Source organism: Paramormyrops kingsleyae, chromosome 9, assembly GCF_048594095.1.
Source record: "Paramormyrops kingsleyae isolate MSU_618 chromosome 9, PKINGS_0.4, whole genome shotgun sequence".
Lineage (NCBI taxonomy): Eukaryota > Metazoa > Chordata > Actinopteri > Osteoglossiformes > Mormyridae > Paramormyrops > Paramormyrops kingsleyae.
The window spans coordinates 26,683,704-26,703,896 of record NC_132805.1 but is presented as its reverse complement, the minus strand read 5'-3'; the positions used below and the strand labels follow the sequence as shown (position 1 = coordinate 26,703,896).

The window sequence follows — 20,193 nt, the reverse complement described above, 5'->3', positions numbered from 1 at the left end:
TTTGGATGTGTGCTTGGGGTCATTGTCGTGCTGAAAGATGAAATTCCTCTTCACCTTCAGCTTTCTAGTAGACACCTAAAGGTTTTGGGCCAAAATTGACTGGTATTTGGAACTGTTCATAATTCCCTCCACCTTGACTAAAACATCAGCTGGTTGGTTGAAACAAAACCTGGATTTTGTACTTTCTGGACTTGAACTGTTCACCTCTTTTTAATTGCACACACTGATGGTAAACTAGGGTGCTAATAATGTTACCCTTCAATAGCTGTAAGATATACAAGACTGAGGATAGATGCAGCTAAAGCAAATGCTGCTTTATTAACATATAACTATGTAATAATGCATAATGCAATTCACCCTAATCCTAAACCACAATGCAATTCACCATAATCCTAACCCGTAATGCAATTCACCCTAATCCTAACCCATAATGCAATTCACTTCTTATTTTGGTTGAATTCTTCCATTCCTTCTACAGCAGTTCTCTTACAGCTCTGCTCTCTGGTTGGTTATTTCCCAAATCTCCTCTTCACTACAACTAAGTGCAAAATACAACTACATAATTTTAATATTTAATTTAGAAACTTACAGTCAGAGAGAAATAATCATGTTTGAAAATGGATGAGAAATGTCTAATCACTATCTTAAGGTTCTAAAAAAAAAACATGATCACTTTTTGAAGGGTCCTTCTGGCTCATTCTAAATGGCACAGCACCTGATCGCCACCTTGTGGGTGGTGAGAGACCTACATGATGGGTAGACTGCAGGGGTAGGTGGAAGTGTCATGTCTGAAAAAACAGTGGATCTTGTTTGGTGACATGGTTGATGTGTTATCAATGAGGTTGGTGAAACACCTCTGGACAGACAAACAAGGGTGTTAGCCACTATTTTAAAAAATGGGGACCACAGAGTGTATTCCATTACTTTAGCTAAAAAGTATTTAAAATAGTAATTGAAAATCTTTATTTTTTTTTAGGGGGAGACCGGGTATGATTGTAACTTGGGGAGAGATGTAACACCACCAATTCCAGCAATCCAGGATAAGATTGGAGTCATGTGACCATTCAGTGTTTACCCACTTCCTCCCCGATCCCACATGGTGGGTGTCAAGGCTGGAAACAGCCATATGCTGATTTCGTAGAGAAAGAAACAATGGATTTTGAGGTAAGAAAGTAAATTTCTTGACTAAGACTATGTGTTTTAGTACTTAAACTGTGGCAGATAAAATCATGACAATTTTTGATTAAATTGTGGTTGCATTTTTCCCCTGATCATTTCAAACCAAAATGTTAATACAGCTAGCTAAACAATAGCTGACAGGGGTAGGTGGGTTGTTAACATTTTAAAAAAAAAAGTGTTACAACCATCCCCTTACGTACAACTAAGAACACTTTCTTGATTTTAATTATTTTACAAAATGCCTAGGCAGTGGAAAAGAAAGATTGACAGAGGTGTGTCTGCCAGTGTTTTTAAAAAAGCATCCGATGAGGCAAGTCAATCAGATCAGTTGTGAAGGTACATGGAATCTGGCACAAAAGCCTGAGCTGATACTGCAAATCACTGCAGAAGCTGAGAGACCAGATGTCCAGCGATCTTGGCTGACTATCAGACTCAGGCAGCAGGTTTGACTCGCCACGTGAGGTAAGCATATGACAAGTCAGCCACTGGAAACCAGAACAGAACTGACCAGCGTAAGTGTCAGAAAAATTGAAAAACGTTTTGTGTACGTATACTCAGGTTTTCTAATCCACTATTTTTTAGGTCAGAAAGTTTGAATATTAACCAGCAGTAATATGGAACACCAAACAGAAAATGTATTTGAGATACTGTATGCTCAGTCACAAAGAGAGAGACAATGTTCTGGATTGTCTGTTTATTTCAATCTTTTTGAAGCATATTGCATGGTGTGGCCTAAGTTTTTTGCTTCTGTTAATTAATTGTTGCAACCTGCCCCAGCATGTGTAACAACCGATCCTGGTAGTGGGGTAGGTTGTAACAAAGGAGCACCGTGTATTTCACATCAACTCATGAGGTCTGTGATATTCTTGCAGAGTTTTGAATTTGTGGCATTTGTAGTAAACAAATGTGGCTACGTCATATAAAAGTTTGGGAACTTCAATGAAATTCAGTGAGTTACTGAAGCAAAACATGTTACAGCAATATCCACTGACCCCCCTATTTTGTAGTTAGTTCAGTTATAAATATTTATAATTTTTATTTAGGTTATTTTAGTTTTTTTAGTTTATTTTCTTATCTTATTTAAGTTTAGGGGTGGCATGGTGGTGCAGTGGCTAGCACTGTTGCCTCACAACTTTGGAATCAGAATTTGAGTCTCCAAAGTGTCTCTGTGTGGAATTTGCATGTTCTTCCTGTGTTGTTGTGGGGTTTCCGCCAGGTACTCCGGATTCTCCCCATGGTCCAAAAATATGCTGAGGCTAATTGGAGTTACCCAAATGCCCATAGATGTGAATAGGGAGTGAGTGTGTCCTGCAATGGGTTGCTGTCCCAATCTGGGTTGTTCCATGCCTTGTGCCCATAGGCTCCAGGTCCCATGAACCCTGAATAGGACAAGCAGTTACAGAAAATGGAAGAATAGATGGATTTCAGTTTGTGACAGTGTTGTCTTATACTTTTAGTTTTCATTAGCAATAATAACCCTGATTCTGGCTTGGCTGGGGAACACTGGGCCAACTCTCCCTTGCACAAGTGAATGAGGGTTTGTAGAAATTTGCTAGCACAGTCTACATGTGCTTTGAGGACTTTGAAAAGTGTATGACCCAAAGTATACCATAGGAGTTCCTGCAGGAATATGACCTGGAGTATCACCGCCAATACCATCCACTCCCTATATGTAGGAAGAGTTGGGTCCACATGCTCTTATTTGCAGATGATGTTCTTTTGTTTAAATGTGAAGCAACAGGGGAAAACCCAGCATCCAAAGTCCATGGCATTGTGAAGAAACCCTGGAGAAGTCTCAGGACACATTGGCAGGCAAGATAATGTCTCTGGCTCTGGAAGCAGAGCTTTGGTCTGACCTGCTCCACATGCTGCTACTGCAACCTTTACCAGGAAAAGGTCTAGTGCTGATGAAGATGAGGGGGGCTGTGTTTCTATAGACCACTGTTTGTTCCAATTTAAGATGGTTTAGTAACCAGGATCATTGTAATTTGAAAATTATTTATATTTCCTATAAAGTTATAGCTGAGAAATTTGCTGTTCTGGGGTGAAATGGATGATATGAAAAAGAGGAGACATTTGCATTAAATCCTCGGATATTTGCAAGAAGTTGCTTCCACCTAGTGTTTCTTTATAGTAATTGCAGCCCGCTTTAGTAACAAGATAAAAATAGGCGTGAAGTGCCTTCAGATCATCGTAAAGGGTCTTGGCTATTCATTATACCACGACGAATTCATGCGACAAATAATGATTAAAAATAAGTATATAACTAAAAATGTATCGAAAGCATGTTCTGTAATGTTTTATGTTGTACAAATGCAAACCCACGGACCGTATTTGAATTTTTACATACATTTTTAAGTTATATAAGGGGTCTTCTTAATTTAATCAAGCTTAATATTGTTTAGATACCCTTATATTTTATTTGCTTTTGACAACAACTTATTTGTTAATGACGCTTTAAAACATTTTTATTATGCAAGTAAAATATAACAGATATAGTTATATATAGTTCCCTTTATTTGCAGAAGTTGTTTTTAAACCTAGGTCTTATTTCTCGTATTTTCGTGTATTGTACCTACCGAACTCATAAAACGCAGGAACACGGGAAAGGGATGGACATATCGAGACGACTACAATTCCCACAATGCAATCCGTTATAAAAAACGTCTCGGGGAAAAAAAGTGACGGCGGAGAAAAAGGGAAGCGCGCTGGGGGTCTCGTGATGGTGGGGCGGTCTCGGACGGCGTCGCTGTCTCCCGTCTCGGTTCGCCGTATTTAATGTCCCGCCGTGTAGCAGGAGCCGAGCCGAATCGGGCTAAATACTATTAAAATGGCCGAAGTCGAAGGGGATGAGATTCGTTCTGCGGTGCCGTCGCTGCTTCAGCCATCGTCTCGGAATGGCTCCGGTGTCGGTTCGGCGGCTGGTACCGGAGGCCCGGCCGCGACCACGGTGACGTCAGGCCCGCGGCTGGTCCGGATCGTCAAGTCGGATTCGGGCTACGGCTTCAACGTCCGTGGGCAGGTCAGCGAAGGCGGCCAGCTTCGGAGCATCAACGGCGAGCTGTACGCACCGCTGCAGCACGTCAGCGCCGTGCTGCCGGGCGGGGCGGCCGACCGGGCCGGCATCTCGAAGGGGGACCGCATCCTGGAGGTGTAAGTGAGCCGGCCGGGCCCCGCTACGCATCCTCCCCTCCCCTTTCCTCCGCCTGGGCTAGTTAGCTGCTGGCTGCTTAACTAGCGAGTAGTAAGGCTAACACTCAGTCTGTGTTTTCATTAGGATACCGAGTCCCAGCATGCTAACGCGCTAAACGAGTAAGTGAATTAGAAATAAGGCGCGCAGCGGTTCGCCGGCTGCTAATTTCACCGAAACTTCGCCGTTTTATGGTGCCGGTTTATTGATGTAAGATGTCAGCGCTCCTCGGTTAGTCCTGACAGGCCACGGTGGTTGATTACCGGATACGATGAGCCTCCGGTGCCCACCAGCCACACAGCTATTTGCTGGACACTATCTTGCTCCCTCTGATATTAATAAACCAGGGGGCACTTTGTAACCAGTCGCTTTTAACCAGCTACCAGGTCAGCTGGACCCAGATATAAACATTCATGTCGTCAGCACGGCTAGGTGGTTTTAAAACATTGTTTACCTTAAACACCCAGCAAAATAACCAGCTCTGATAATGAGTGGTTAAACCACAACTAGCTGTAGGTGTAAGCTAACCGGCTAGCTGCAGCACCTTTTGGTAAGTGTTTAACGGTGTTTGCGATGCTGGACACACGGCGGGAACATAGAACCCGGCTTAATTAGGGTTAGTTAACCCTGTAACTACGATCCGGCGACTGGCTTCACACGCGCCGTGTATTGGAGCGCAGCACCAGGTCCGGCTTTTTATAAATTGGTCACTGATAGCGGCTGAAAGCTGCGTCCTGCACGAGAAAGTAAAATAAAATGCCGGATTGTAACGGCTGCAGGTTGGCTATGGCGAGCCGGCGGGCTGAGCCCAGTCGCCGAACCGGGCCATGCTGAGATGAAGAGGCGTCCTGTGTGCGTAGGGGTTCTCGGCCATTGCCCATTCTGGTCACATACGCGGAGCCGGCTGCTGCCTCCCCCGGCCGGGGCTCCGCGCACTTAAACACGCTATGATCCAGGTCATATCTTCACACACTGCCGATCTTGTTGCTGGTTGGTATTTTAATAATAAAAACGAATGTATTTTTTTAACGTTCCAGTGTAACAGAAGTGGCCTGTGCGCAGACTTATGTAACAGCCGGATCCTAATTATTTTGGGAAATGACAGGCTGGATAGCGTAGCCCTGGACCTTGCAGGACAGTGAAGCTAATGATGGAAACAAAATATGCAAAAGGCATACAAAAGGAGCTTTGCGGTGTGTCCAATCAGGAATGAAGGGATTCTTTCAGAGAAGCACTGATGTGGAGTGTGATGTTGGAGGGCTGGTTCCTAATTGTGGGATGGTGACATAGCACCAGATTAACATCAGTATGCAGATGGGAGACAGCCATGAGACAAGGCCCAGTGGACTGCAGGTTCCCTGGTTTTCAGGCTTCAATAACGGTCAGGTCTGGTCCTGCTGGTTTTTCACTCAGCTAGCGACTGCATATGGCCGGGATGTTGGCTTCTTGAAGTGGATTTGAAGCTAGTTTGAGGTGTTTTAAGACCTCCGTGATACATGTTGGAGTCTGCCGTTAATTTTATGCTTATCAAAATGATCAAAATGTCTGGAATTGGTGAAATGCCACAGCACTTCCTCCAGCAAAACTTCTCAATACAAGGCAGCTATTAAGCAGAGCTTTGGCTGTTTTTGGATCATTTCTTGCCTTGTGGGTTTGCACTAATATGAATTGTAAAGAGAGTAATAATGCACAGAGCTGCAGACCTTGTAGCTGTTCAGCTGTACTCAGGAGGTTTTCTTTATAATAGAAATGTCTGTCTGTGTTTTCATGTTGAAAGCTCTGTACCTGAGCTTTGGGCATGATTCTTTTAAATACTGATCTTGCCTTTCAGATGAGACCTTTGTTTCTGTGTAGAATTAAGGAATTAGAAGACTATGAAGAGCTGCAAGCAGTCAATAAAATATTAAATTTTCCTTGCATATCTTTATCTCTGTACAGTCTTATTTCCCATGATATGCTGTCACTGTAGGGTATTGGATCCAGGGTCCCAGTAGATCCCAAAATCCATGGGTGCTCAAGTCCTGGCATATTATTTGCATATAACCTTTGCACATCCTCTTGTATACTTTGAATCATCTCTAGATTACTTATAATACCCAATACAATGTTAATGCAATGTGAATAGTTGTTGCTTTGTTTGCAGAAACAAGGGGTACACACAACACAAGTAGCAAACAAGATGTGAGGCGAACAATGCTCAAGCAACGAGTGCTGTAGGAAAAACTGAGAATCTGTCAGCATGGTATACTTACACATCACTGCATTCGCATGGATTTTGGGTAATGCCGGAGAGAGTCTGAGGATCTGTCAGCAGGATATACCTACACATCATAACATTCGCTTGGATTCTGGGTAGTGCTGCAGAGAGACTGAGGATCTGTCAGCAGGATATACCTACACATCACATCATTCGCATGGATTCTGGGTAGTGCTGCAGAGAGACTGAGGATCTGTCAGCAAGGCATACCTACACATCACTTAATTTACATGGATTCAGGGTAGTGCTGCAGAGAGACTGAGGATCTGTCAGCAAGACATACCTCCACATCACTTAATTTGTGTGGATTCTGGGTAGTGCTGGAGAGATTGAGGATCTGTCAGCAGGATATGCTTGCACATCACTTTATTCATGTGGATTTTAGGTCATGCCCAGTGCGTGGTGAATTCCAAGTTTTGCTTTTTGAAACTTTCTGCAATTTTTATTCCCCAAATATTTTCGATCCGCGGATGCAGAAACCATGGATACAGTGGGCTGACTGTACTTGATTGTTTTCTGATTGTTCTTATGGTGACTTAGGCAGTACGTGAAACTCTGGGCTTGTGAAGCAAGCTGTAGTCTTGGCAGACTGCCATGCCATTGATGGGTGAAACACTGATTGTTTATCTTATTTAATCCCATGTACTATAAATACGTCTGCCTCATTTGATTATGTATAATCAAACCGATTGACTGCCATGTTCAGTGTTGAAAGACCCCATAAGCCTCAAGACAGGCATACTGAGGTAGATCTCTGAAATGTCCCTGATGAGGACACTTGATTGGATGTGACTAAAAAAATGTACCGCAATTGGAGCCTTTCCTCTTGAAAAGGAGCTAGTGTTGAAATCGTGCACATTTGACTGGTTTGTCAGTGGATTCGCATCAATCTGACAATGTGTGACTGAAGCGGCATGCTCATGAAAGACGGCAGCGCTCTCGTGTGTCCGCGTTTCTGTGGGATACATGATAGTCTGGAGATCTGTAGTGCATGAATGACTAATGTAACCACATGTCTGTTGTTAAAGAGTGTTATGATAGTAGTGGACTAAGTTTTGAAGCCTGTTTTTAAAATACTCAATAGGAAAAAAAATGAGATTACTCTGATTACTTTTCTGCGCAGGGCACCCAGTCAGTAACTCATTGGTTAAAACCCCTTTCTGTCAGGTCTGCCAGTACAGGGTGTGGACCCCAGCCTTACTTCTCCTATGACTTGCGTCTGCATTTAATGATTCACATGATGCTGGAAGTTGTGCAGGTGGGCCAGCATCCAAAACCTGCAAGCTCTTGACACAGCTTTGGGGAGAAAGGAGAGTCTCTCTGCGCCTCCATTCACCCAGGCAGTGTTCTTCTGTTGTTCAGCTATATGAGGGACATGCTGCAAAGTTGTTTCTGTTTGTTATCTCCTGTGTGACAGTCGGTGTTCTGGCTCCATTTCGTACCCAGAACCATCAGAACCTGAATGCTGCCTTCAGCCTGGGGTGTGTTTCCCAAAAGCTCCTGTTAGCAACTTACATGGACTGATCCATTCAGTTGCATGGCTCCAATTATGTAAGTTACTAACTTTGTTAGCAACTATGTTTTTGGGAATCGTACCCCAGGCCGTTTTGTCATTCTGTTCTCTGATTGTTTAACTGCAGTGTTTTGTCATGCCATTGACTCAGAAGAATGTGTCTCCCTCTGATATTAATGAGTTATGCTCTTGAGACCAGAGGTTTTCAGCAAATATTGTAATTGTAAATCTGTACCCAGGAGTTGTCGTCTTGAAGAAAGTGTCATTCTTGAGTTGAAAGTGTTGTAGCTTGCTGTATACTGTGTGAATTAGAAATCCACTGCTATTTAACTGTGCTACTCCAACAGTGTGTGTGTGTGTGTGTGTGTATTCCCCAATAGGGAAGCATGAGGGTGCCTTTTGCCCCAGTTTTCCCTGCCCACAGAAGAGCAGCATGTGGCCAGGCTCTGGCGGTATCCCTTTTCACAGTTGATGCCTCCAGTTGTGGACAGGCTATCCAGATCATCAGTGCCAAGGGCCGTGGCACCAGTGCCTCGCTACTCGCGTTTGTATAGACACATACACACTCTGAACATCATGCTAAGAGACCCGCGGGAACGCTGACCGGCGGACAATGCAGCACTGTAGGTCGATGTGTCATTTAGACCTGGCGGTATCTGGCTGTGTTAGTCATCATGCTTGGATTCTACTGTCTGTCATGAAATTTGGACTTTGCCGTTACAGCAGTCTGAGAATGAGTGCAGTGCGATGGAGGCTCTTTTCCGGGTTTAAAGTTAGGCACCGAGATTCAGGAACACGGAGCCCTAAGTCAATGCCGCCTCTGTGCACCTGCACTGGAGCTTTTTGGCTCAAAGAACATGCAGCGCTCTGCGCATTTGCCTTTCATGAGAGCAGCGCTGTGTAAACCATTAACCAGACCAGTGCCGTGTTATGTCAAAGTGAAGACATTTCACCGTCTGCTTTGCAAGCATAAAATCCAAGGAGAATAGTTGGCTTGTATCTGCTTATTCTGCAGTTGTGTGTTTATTTACCTGCTTAAAGTTTCTGATTAAACTGACCTGCAGCTGGAAGACATACAGGTTATGTAGCAGGCTATTCAAAGGCATTCACTGTTTTTGCTGCTCTGTTTATAATGATGATATCTGAAGATTCCCGTTAGTGGTATGAATGTTGTCTGCCTACTTCCATGAAATATTAGTAGTTGCGTATTTGTAGAAACAGCCGGGACTTTCCTTTGGCAATCCTGCCCCAGGGCCATAATAGAAGTTCTCTGTCAGGGTCCCACCTGGGATTTTAATCTCACTGCTGATGTCGGGCTGGTGTCCAGCCTGTATTGCTTTGGACTCAAAGGGCCACTCTGACTTTCATTCTCCTGCCCCCCCCCCCCTTGTTAATTTCTCACATACCCAACAAGCACCCCGGGTGTGGAAACACTCGACCTGAGCGTCTTCCTTTCTGTTCCGCCCCCATCTTCCGCTCTGTTGGTCACACAGATGTATCGCAGTCGTCACTGTGTTAAGCTTCCCCCTCCCAGATCATCTGCTCTGTGCTCTTTGGGTGCAGCAATTACAAAATGAGGGAATGACGAGTTAAATGTCAGCCCCCCTCATTGTGCTGCCTGTCCGCTGTATGGGAGGACCCCCCCCCCCACAGCACGCGCTCCCTGAGGAGGGGCTGCTGGCTGCTCCGCCAGGCATGCTGAATGAAGAGGAGCAGATGTGCATTGCCGGCATGTCTGTTAAATACCGTTTGCAGATCTGAGCCCCAGTACATAAGGCTACCTTTGGGATGCTACGTCTGAAGAAGGTTCTAGGTTTTATTTATTTTTTTCCCTTTGATTAATTGCCTCCTCCTAAAATGTCCTTCTGACATTTCAGCATTTAAGCATGATATATATTGCAGTCGTAACTCGCTTCTAGCCTTTTATTCTCCTCACTTAGATTCTTCAGCATTAGCCGTTCATACTGAAAACCCCCCCCCCCCCTCCCCCCCCCTTGTCTCCTGCTAGGAACGGAGTGAACGTTGAGGGGGCCACGCACAAGCAGGTGGTGGACCTGATCCGAGCTGGCGAGCGCGAGCTGGTGCTGACGGTGCTGTCCGTCCCACAGCCTGAGGCTGATAGCCTGGACCCAGGGGACGATGGTAGTGCTCAGTCCTGCTACGATTACAGTGACAAGCAGGCCGTGCCCATCTCGGTGCCCACATACAAGCACGTGGAGCAAAACACAGAGAAGTTCGTGGTAAGTGTGTGCCCATAGCCGCCAACTGAGGTAACTAAAGTTCCAATGTTGCCAGGCAGCCACTGCAGGAAGGCATTTCATTTCTGTGATTGCAGTTGCGCAGCTTCTTATTTGCTTTCTGAAGCAGCCGTGTAAGGCAGCGGCGAGCTGCCCTCACTTCCGTCATTATTCCGGTGGTTACAGAGCACGAACCACGCTCACGTGCGAACAAAGGCGATTGGCTGCTGTGCTCCCTGCACCCCTGACCCCCCACGCCCCTCCCCCCGGTCCACCACGCAGGTGTACAATGTGTACATGGCGGGCAGGCAGCTGTGCTCCAAGCGCTACCGCGAATTCGCCATCCTACATCAGAACCTGAAGAGGGAGTTCGCCAACTTCACCTTTCCCAAGCTCCCGGGCAAGTGGCCCTTCTCCCTGTCCGAGCAGCAGCTGGACGCCCGGCGCCGCGGCTTGGAGGAGTACCTGGAGAAAGGTGGGTGTGGAGGCCCACAGGAAGTGCGGCGCGCACGGGTGTTATTACCTGTAATGTTGGTTATTACCGACAACAGGCTATCCCATGACCGGCACACATTTGTAGTGAAGCTGATGTTATCCTGGTGCTGAAGTCCCCAAGTAGGGGCAGGTAAAATTCCATCAGCAGCACAAAGGGATCGATCACACAAGGCAGATTTAGTATGTCAGTCCGGATGTGGACTAGAGTCGCTACTGACCACTGCACTCCGTCATATAAAGCGAGCAGTGAGACGACAGTGAGGTGACGACAGTTTAGGAGACTGTAGCTGATAAAATGCTTCTTCCTGGGCTACAGAAAATGGCTGATGGTCCAATGCAGTTATTGCCATTGTTTTAATAGGTATGACTCTAGCTCTGGTTCTTCTGACTTTGAATACTGACTAAACACTAAATATCAAGTAGCAGTATCAGCCAAGACTGACACATCAGGCCGCGGCCGATATGCTGGCCGACATGTCGTGCATCTCCAGCGGCCCTCAAATGGAGGCGCTTATCGGCAAGAAGAAACGGCAAAAGCAAACAGCCGGTCAAACACGGAATTATTGCAAATCGAGGTTGTGCATTTCACCTTTCAGCGTGCTCTCTCTCTCTCTCTCTCTCTCTCTCGCTTCCCCTGCAGTGTGCTCTGTTCGGGTTATAGGGGAGAGTGACATCATGCAGGAGTTCCTGTCCGAATCCGACGAAGTGAGTCCGCCTCCGCTGGCCCAGTCGCATCTCCACCATCCCTAACGTGTGGCCGTGCCATTTGTCGCCAGCTGCTCCTCACCCCGCCGTCTTTCTCTGGCAGAACTATAATGGCGTATCGGACGTGGAACTCCGTATAGCCCTGCCCGACAAGACCACGGTCACAGTGCGCGTACGCAAGAACTCCACCACGGACCAGGTGTACCAGGTACTCTGCAACTCAGGGAGCTCTCGCTGTCTATATCGGGCATCGTGGGCATCGTGCACGGCCGTCCGGAGCGTGGCACTCCTCCCTGGCCAGAGGGGAGAGCCTCTGTGCAACTTCTGAGCCAGTTTAGTCTCTGTAGAGGCTGTAAATCCTGGTAGTGTGTTTTAAATCAGGTGAACTTTGCTTATGGGTGTGGAGAATGAGGAGTTTCATTTTCCTTTTCAGGAGAGGTGGAAAGTTCAGGTTCAGAAAGTAAAAATCCAGACAAAGATTTTGCTCCAACGAACCAGTTGAGTACTCTGGGGCTGAGACTTTTTATACTGAACTGGTTGGTTGAAACAAAATCTTGGTTTGGGTTTTTCCTTTCTGAACCCAAACTTTCCACTTCCGCTTTTCAGCATTTCCGTGCAATGGTATGTCTCTGTGGTGTCTCCTCCAGGCTGTGGTGATGAAGGTCGGGATGGACAGCACCACCGCCAGCTACTTCGCCCTGTTTGAAGTCATTAACCACTCTTTTGGTATGGCTGCCTTACTCTGCTTTACTCAGCTATTACCCTTCATCCTGCACAGAGGCAGTTCTGATCAGAGTGTTCCCGTCCCAGTGCCCCCCTCCCCCCCCCCCCCGCTAGGCTGGCTGAGTCCAGCTGTGTCTAGTGAGTCACACCAAGGCTTGCTTGCACAGGCCTCTGCCCTGTGTACTGCATTGAAGTGCACTCACTATGTCACTTCTCATCTTCTTGGTTCTGTTTTTGGACTGAAGTCACTTTTAAACCAGCTAAGCGGAAACTTTGAATCAAGCAAGAAGGAAGGAAGACCATGAAAGGCACAACAAACCCAGAAGTATTAAACTGCTTTTGTCACTTCTGTAGCGGGTTCTGAACGGCTGGTTATGGAGGCTGCAGCTCGATCCTGCTCCGATCTGATTAACCAATCAGCTCAATGTGCCTTCCTGTATGCAGTGTTCGCTCCAGATGCATGTAGGGAAAAGGACCATATATGAGGAGAATGAAGTAAAAACTTCATTTTATAAACAACCGACTGACTTATGCAGGCCTGTTTCTTATAGTTTTTTGAATAGCGGTGTAATGGTACATATAAATCACAGTTTGGTTCGTACCTTGGTTTTGAAGTCACAGTTTAGTACATTTTCAGTACAGCGGGGGTAAAAGAGACAAAATATAAATGGCCTCTTTTTTTATTTCTTTAAACAATGGTTTACTGAACAAAGTATGACTAAGTCTCTGTCAATACTGCTGCAACCTACTAATAAAAATCAATTACTCTTAAGTAACACTCCTCCTATAGAGAGAGACTACTGGCCTGCCTTGGTATAACGGTTATTACAGTTCTACAGTAATCCTTGTTCACTCTTAATGGGGAATTGTGTCTAAATTTGAGTCCTGCAGAGTGAGGAGCTACATGCAGTGGGGCTGATCATTATAGGTTTTGTGCTGCTTTGCTAGTAAAAGTTGTAAAACCTGATTTAATTTCATTTACCACAGCAGAGCGTTAAGTATAGCATTGACTGCTTCACCCTGTTTAATTTAAAATGGTCTCAGTCAAGCAGGGATCTGTTAAGGGGCCTCTTATGAGAGGATGATAGCCTTTAGCAGACTGTGTAAATCCCCGTGTAAGATCTGAAAGCTTACTATGTTTTGGGCTGTGAGCTTTAAAACTCTGCTCCCAGTGAACTTGCTGTTTCAGTCAAATTTAAAGCTGTCAAGTGGACCTCCTTGGTTTCCTGTAATGGGCAAGGATCCAAAAATGGTATGCTGCTGGTGAAATGTATTTAAGGGGGGTGTAGGTGGGAGGGGACAATGCCCAAAACGGCACTGGGATACGTGGGATGGTTGTAAAGGCCTGAGATTAAGTCAGGACAGGCAGAAACGTAACCCTACATTTTTGATTAACTTAATTTAAAAAAATTTCCATGAATCTCCAAGTTGTTCCTCAAAATCTTTCTGAGTGAAGGTGAACGGTCTAAACTCTCGTCCACTGTTTCTCCTCCTCCCCCAGCACGCAAGCTGGCCCCCAACGAATTCCCCCATAAGCTCTATGTGCAGAACTACACCTCGGCTGTGCCTGGAACCTGCCTCACCCTGCGGAAGTGGCTCTTCACCACGGAGGAAGAGATCCTGCTCAACGACAACGAGTTGGCTATCAGCTACTGCTTCCACCAGGTCGCTCTGCCTTTGCCTCCAGTGCAGCGTTGAGCCTTTCAGGGTGGGTGGGTCACCCTCTGTCCTCACCCTCGAGTCTAATCGTGCAGCTCTGCTCCCCACGTCTCTGTATTCACAGGCTCTTGATGATGTGAAGAAGGGATTCATCAAGGCGGATGAGAAATCATATCAGCTGCAGAAGTTGGCTGAGCAACGTAAGATGGCAATGGTGAGCAGCCCCCACCTCTCCCCCCCCGAGCTGCTGTAAAGCCCAATTCATACTTCACGTTTCCACATTCCTCTACGGTCCATGCACAGGGTTAGGCCTATGATGTAAATTTCTGTGTGCATGCAGCCCAGATTTCATTTCGGGTCTGCTGGAGTTTTTGTGCATCTGCCCCACCCCCCCCGGTGTTCCAGTACCTGAGCATGCTGCGCTCATGCGAAGGCTACAACGAGATCGTCTTTCCCCACTGCGCGTGCGACTCCCGGCGCAAGGGCCATGTGTTGACGGCCATCAGCATCTGCCACTTCAAGCTGCACGCCTGCACCGAGGAGGGCGCACTGGAGGTGGGCACCTGGCAGCCGTTTGATGATTGGGGGGGGGGGGGGGGCGAGGGGGCACAGGGACAGTGGTTGTTTGAGCCGTGTCGGCCTCGCCGCAGAATCAGGTGATCGCCTTTGAATGGAGTGAGATGCAGCGCTGGGACACGGACGAGGAGGGCATGGCCTTCTGCTTTGAGTACGCCCGTGGAGAGAAGAAGCCACGCTGGGTCAAGATCTTCACCCCATACGTGAGTCCTGCTGGGGGGTGGGGCAGGGTGGGCGTGGCCACCACTCTGGTGGGTGGAGCTAGTCGTGTATTGACCACATCTCTTGTCCTTTCATGCTCTTGTTTCTCGCATCTGCCTTGGGGATCCTCCGCAGTTCAACTACATGCACGAATGTTTCGAGCGGGTCTTCTGTGAGCTCAAGTGGAGGAAAGAGGTGAGTTCACATGCCAGAGAATGGGCCAACTGAGGGATCTCTGCTGGGGGGGTGATGGGGGGGGCAAGCGTGCTTTAAATCCCGCCTTTTTGCTGCAGGTTGAAGAGGAAGCCACTGACAAGGACAACAAAAACTGCAGTAAAGATGGTATGTGTAGTAAGGTAAGGCCTTGTCAGCTTCTGACGGGCACCCCCCACCCCCCTTCCCCGCTGCACTCACGTGTCGCCCTTTGGCGCTTTTCCACTGGCACCAAGAACCCCAGCTGTACCCCAGCTGTACCCATGCTTACATGGCCCTGCTTATTAGCAATGCCGAAAACATGACCAATCCAAGCTGGATACGTCGCCACTATCTGATTGATCGACGTGCAGGTCAGAACTCAAATTGTTCTTTATCAGTAGTACTGCATGTTGCGACGTATCGGTGCATTCTGGATGACTTCCAAACTCCTCCTTAAAGTACTGTAGAAATGATGAACAGAATGGATTTACGTTACTGTCGCTCTCCAAACCCAGTAACGCCTTTGCTAAGCCGATCCTTATGTAGTAGAATACCAAAGGCAGCTGGATCTGCCCTGTAGCCAGCCTCTGCCCTGTAGCCAGCCTCTGCCCTGTAGCCAGCCTCTGCCCTGTAGCCAGCCTCTGCCCTGTAGCCAGCCTCTGCCCTGTAGCCAGCCTCTGCCCTGTAGCCAGCCTCTCTTCACAGAACGGCTCGGTTACTCTGTGCCTGTGGAAAAGCAATGAGGGTGGCTCTCCATGTCTCTTGGGGCTGCTTTGTTATTCCTGTGACGTCACAGCAGCGTTGTGTGTTTGTGGAAACCATCCAGCCCGTCTGCCTGTCCTCTTTGGCTGCTCTCAGCATCTCCCGCGGGCAGGGAGGATGTTCCGGTAAAAGCGTCCGCATTTCAGCGCCGTGTGCGCAGGGTAGCACGGTTTTCCTGTGGCTGCTGGGGACGAGCCGGAAGGGGGGTGAGTGGGAAGAAGGGGAAGAGCAAGTGAGCGAACAAGTGAGGCTGCAGGGGGGAAAGTGGGCCAGCTGGGCAGCCGGTGTGAAGGATGGGGGGAGGGGGGCCAGCGAGGTGACTGCTGCTGTGCGGTGGGCCTGCCGCCCATCCCTGCAGGTTCCCAGCATGCATCTGCTTTGTCTATGTGCCTGCTGATGTGTTGGGAGTTTGCCCTTGTGTGGTCTGAGCACAGTTAGTAGTCAGTCCTGAAATAGATCAGACCACCTCAGTATTACCCCCCCCCTCCCCAGACAGTGTTCAGGGCCACTCACTCTGTGTGCCCCCCCCCTTGCCATTGCAGTGTCCTGAGCCTCATCTCTGTTTCAGAATATCTTCCAGCTGTTGAGGCACAGAAGGGATGGCGGCACCTAGGGGGCGAGATTGTCACCACCTAACCAGCACCTACCCCCCCCCCCCAACCCCCCCGCACCCCCGTCCCTCCCCCTCCACACACATGCTGGACATCACAGCCAGAACCTACACACGACAGACAAGACGCACCACAGGAGACGCCGAAGACAAGCTCATACAGACGACGACGACGAAAAGTCAAGCGACAGCTGCACGCACATGCTCACACTGACACTCGGACCTGAACTCGGAGCTCGCTCGGTGGAGCTGGACGTCGTCTATGGTTTAAATATATAGTGAATTAATGTCCATACATCGCATCGCATCATGGGGTAGGACTCTGAGAGGCATGGAGTGCGGCCACCGCTGGGGGATTCCACATGGAGCCAATGGGCAAGGAGTCCTGGAACCGCCGCAGGATTGGTCAGCGATAATGGCCCGCCCCCGTAAACCAGTCACCTGACACGCGATGAGTCTGCACCGGCCTTCGAGTCACAAGGAGAAGTGAAACACTGGAAATGCTCACCGCCGGAGCAGAACATTCGGGGGGAGGGTGCAGATTTCACATGCTCGATAAGAGGAAGGACTCGCTCAGTAAAATTAAATAAGATGACGGAATGAAAGGGGGGGGGGGGGGGGGGTGGGTTGGGGTTGTGATCATGGTTGTAACTGCAGGAAAACTGACTAATGTTCATTCTCTCCAACTAACTCCAGACAAGTCCTAAAGGGGGAGAGGTACATCTGCTTACCTCACTGTCTCACACAAGATGCTTCACGTGTTTGTAGGTTTAGCTAAAATGTAAATTGATATGTGGGAGCAGGACTGAGGGGAGAGCAGCGGGGGGAGGAATACGTTACTGTCTTCATTGCTGAGCTGTGTCCCGGTTTGTCCGCTTGGAAGCTGCATGGTAAAGGTTAGTGGCGCTAGAAGCTCATTTTAAAACTACCGGTGGCAGGTTTTCAGGGGCTCTGACATGCGCTTGGGGGGGCTTCATTCACTCAAGCTGTTTCTGCTTTAACATCATTTGTACTCGAAAGCATTTAGTCACTTTTCCCTGCCAAGGGACGTCCTGTGCCCGCCTGGGAAGTCGTCTTCGCTGCGATCCGGTATACCGTGCCACTTGCTGTCTTCATAAACATGGCCGATGTAAGTTCTAGTGCTTGTGAGACTCTCGGCTGTGGTCAGTTGATGAGTCGGAGCTGCTTTTGTACTAATTTGTACTAAGGATAAGCGTATAATGTCTGTCTTCTGGATGGAGTGTTCCATTTTTGTGAATGAGGTGTAATACCTCTGGTGGGCAGCAGAGGGCTGTACAGAATGGGCTTTGCGCTGATACCGCTCAGCCTAAGTGTTTTGAAGCAGCAGTGTGGATGCTTGGCACGTGTGTAGGCATTTGTGGCCTCCCCTTGACAGTGTGCCGGTGATGGAAGGTGGACGGGGTGGCCACAGAGGACAGATGTTTGGTTAGGCAGTCAAACGGGGGGGGGGACGTGGCAGGCGGTCCTGAAAGGCCCCCATTCTCTCTCTCTCTCAGGATGCTCTGTCAAGGCCACTTCCAGCCCCATTATATGAACTGTTGTACTAGAACTCTGTACATAAGCAGGACATTGGTAGTGCACCATTTGAAGGCTTTTCATTTCCTGTTCCTACTGAGTTCATCACAGGAGCCATTTTTGAACTTTTTTTTTAAAAAAAAAGACACCCAACAGATGAGGCTGCTTGAAACACCTTCAAGAGCCCCCCTCCCCATCACAAGGTGTGTTGGTGCAGCATTCTGTGCAGTGCACGTGGCTTCGAGAAGGTCCTCTCAGTCTATACCTGTGTGCTTGAATAATCCCAGTTAATCATTTTAAGTGGTTTTCAGACATAGTAAGCTACCCTGGCATAAGTTTGCCCCCCTGCCCCTTCAAAGGTGCTTAGCACTTCTGCATTTCCTACTTGCCCGCTCTCTCTCAAGGCATCCATGTAGTAAACAGCCGCTCATTGTATAACCCCTCACGAGGTTTATCGTCATGGCAACGGGAAGTGGCCATACACGTCCAGTGTTAAGTGTTTGCTGGCTCCTCAGTTCTCTGACCACAGCTGCACATGTATAGGCCGTTTCTCAGAGGCGGCCAGCGATTCTCAGTATTAGGGCAGCACCGCCTCCTGAAATAGTGACTCAGATGATTAATACTGTCGTTCATCAAATCCTCCCCTTTGACCAGTCCGTTGTGTAGACCGAGCATTCTTGGGAGTACGTAGGTTTATGTCAGTGTTGGTCCTTAACCACCATTGAGAATTCAGTGCTGTTCTGTGAATGTTGTCTTGTTAGCCGAATGGGCCGCCCCACAGAGGGGGCTTCCTGTGATGGCGAGCGTGCAGGGGCCTCAGTGTGTTCATGTTCCCGTGAGTGCGTCTGTGTTCGGTGTGATGCTGGGATCACAGGCACGTCGCCGGCCCTCCTTCCGCCCGCCTGTCCCAATGCCCTCGCTCTCCCACTCTGAACGCCAAGTCTTTTAATTTATTTCCGTCACATAAAAAGAAAATGGAAAATCCTTATTGTACAGTATTTTCACCAGGTGGTTTTTGGGGAAATCTTTTAAAACGAGAACTAAAATGATGCAAAAATGCGTTAAACAAAGGAAAATAATTTTTAAAAAATTGCTTTAACTGTAGAGTAAAATCGAGAACTAAAACAGGGGAAAGTAAGCTGAAGGCTAACATGGTTTAAAAACCTGAAAAAGTTTGGTAATGTCACTTAGTGTAATAAATTGTAACATATTCTTTTAAATAAATTGATTTATTGATGCAAAGCAACTGTCTGGCTCAGTACTTTTCAATGTGATTAAACCTTGCTTTGTCCCTCAAGTATTGCTGAGAAAGTGTTGGCTTAAAATTATGATCTTATATTCTTATTAAAGAGTGGCACAGTGGTTAGTGCTGTTGTCTCTCACCTCTGGGACCAGCGTTTGAGTCTCTGCCACGGCTCCACGTTTGTGGAGTTTGACGAAACCCCATGATGATACAGGGAAAACATGCAGAGTACACCGGTCCCCCCCCCCCCCCCGACCAAAAACATGCTTAGGTTAATTACCAAACTGCCCGTAGGTGTGAATGTGTGAGCACATCCCACAGATGGGGAATTCGGAGGCCAAGTCAACACCTTGAACTCGTGTTCATGTTTCCCAAACGATTCCTGAATAATTTTTGCTGTCTGGCAGGGTACATTATCCTGCTGAAATAGGCCTCTGCTATCGGGGAATATGGACAATGTTAGGTAGGTGGTACATGTCAAAGTAACATCCACATGAATGCCAGTGCCCAAGGTTTCCCCAGTAGAACATTGCCCAGAGCATCACACTGCCTCTGCCGACTTGCCTTCTTCCCACAGTGCATCCTGGTGCCATCTCTCCCCCAGGTAAATGACACACACGCACCCGGCTGTCCACACGATGTAACAGAAAACGTGACTCATCAGACCAGGCCGCCTTCTTCCATTGCTGAATGGTCCAGTTCTGATGTTCACATGCCCATTGTAGGTGCTTTCGGAGGTGGGCAGGGGTCAGCATGGACACTCTGACCGGTCTGCAGCTACGCAGCCCCCTATGCAGCAAGCTGTGTGTTCTGACACCTTTCTATCACAGCCAGCATTAACTTTGTCAGTAATTCCTGCTACAGTAGCTCTCCTGTGGGGTCGGACCAGACAGGCTAGCCTTCGTTCCCCATGTGCATCAGTAAGCCTTGGGCGCCCATGACCCCGTCGCTGGTTCACCAGTTGGCCTTCTTTGGACCTTTTGGTGGGTACTAGCCACTGCATACCAGGAACACCACACAAGATCTGCTGTCTTGGAGATTCTTCTAACTCAGTCATCTAACATCACAATTTGGCCCTTGCCAGAGTCACTCAGATCCTTACGCTTGCCAAT

At 47.8% G+C, this 20,193-nt stretch overlaps 1 protein-coding gene across 4 annotated transcripts; it reads left to right on the top strand.

Moving 5' to 3' along the window:
• Window positions 1-3,819: 3,819 nt before the first annotated feature.
• snx27b (sorting nexin 27b) lies at window positions 3,820-19,080 on the top strand. 4 transcript variants are annotated; one of them, XM_023806248.2, is made up of 13 exons: window positions 3,822-4,332; window positions 10,148-10,379; window positions 10,659-10,851; window positions 11,512-11,576; window positions 11,680-11,784; window positions 12,224-12,302; window positions 13,801-13,964; window positions 14,083-14,172; window positions 14,364-14,513; window positions 14,609-14,737; window positions 14,871-14,930; window positions 15,029-15,077; window positions 16,261-19,080. In XM_023806248.2, exons 1-13 carry the CDS (start codon window positions 4,010-4,012, stop codon window positions 16,326-16,328), a joined length of 1,707 nt encoding a protein of 568 aa, XP_023662016.1. In that variant the 5' UTR covers window positions 3,822-4,009; the 3' UTR covers window positions 16,329-19,080. The 4 variants fall into 4 exon arrangements, with proteins under 4 accessions (XP_023662015.2, XP_023662013.2, XP_023662016.1 ...); XM_023806249.2 differs by having other exon boundaries at window positions 15,029-15,091; XM_023806247.2 differs by lacking the exon at window positions 16,261-19,080 and having other exon boundaries at window positions 3,820-4,332; window positions 14,615-14,737; window positions 15,029-16,241.
• Window positions 19,081-20,193: the final 1,113 nt, after the last annotated feature.

What these genes read in the sequence shown, in the direction of transcription:
- snx27b (XM_023806245.2), top strand. Translation starts at nt 4,010, where the DNA reads ATGGCCGAAGTCGAAGGGGATGAGATTCGTTCTGCGGTGCCGTCGCTG. An exon ending in GGGGACCGCATCCTGGAGGT is followed by an intron (nt 4,333 to 10,147) that starts GTAAGTGAGCCG and finishes GTCTCCTGCTAG; the next exon opens with GAACGGAGTGAACGTTGAGG. An exon ending in TCCTGTCCGAATCCGACGAA is followed by an intron (nt 11,577 to 11,679) that starts GTGAGTCCGCCT and finishes TTTCTCTGGCAG; the next exon opens with AACTATAATGGCGTATCGGA.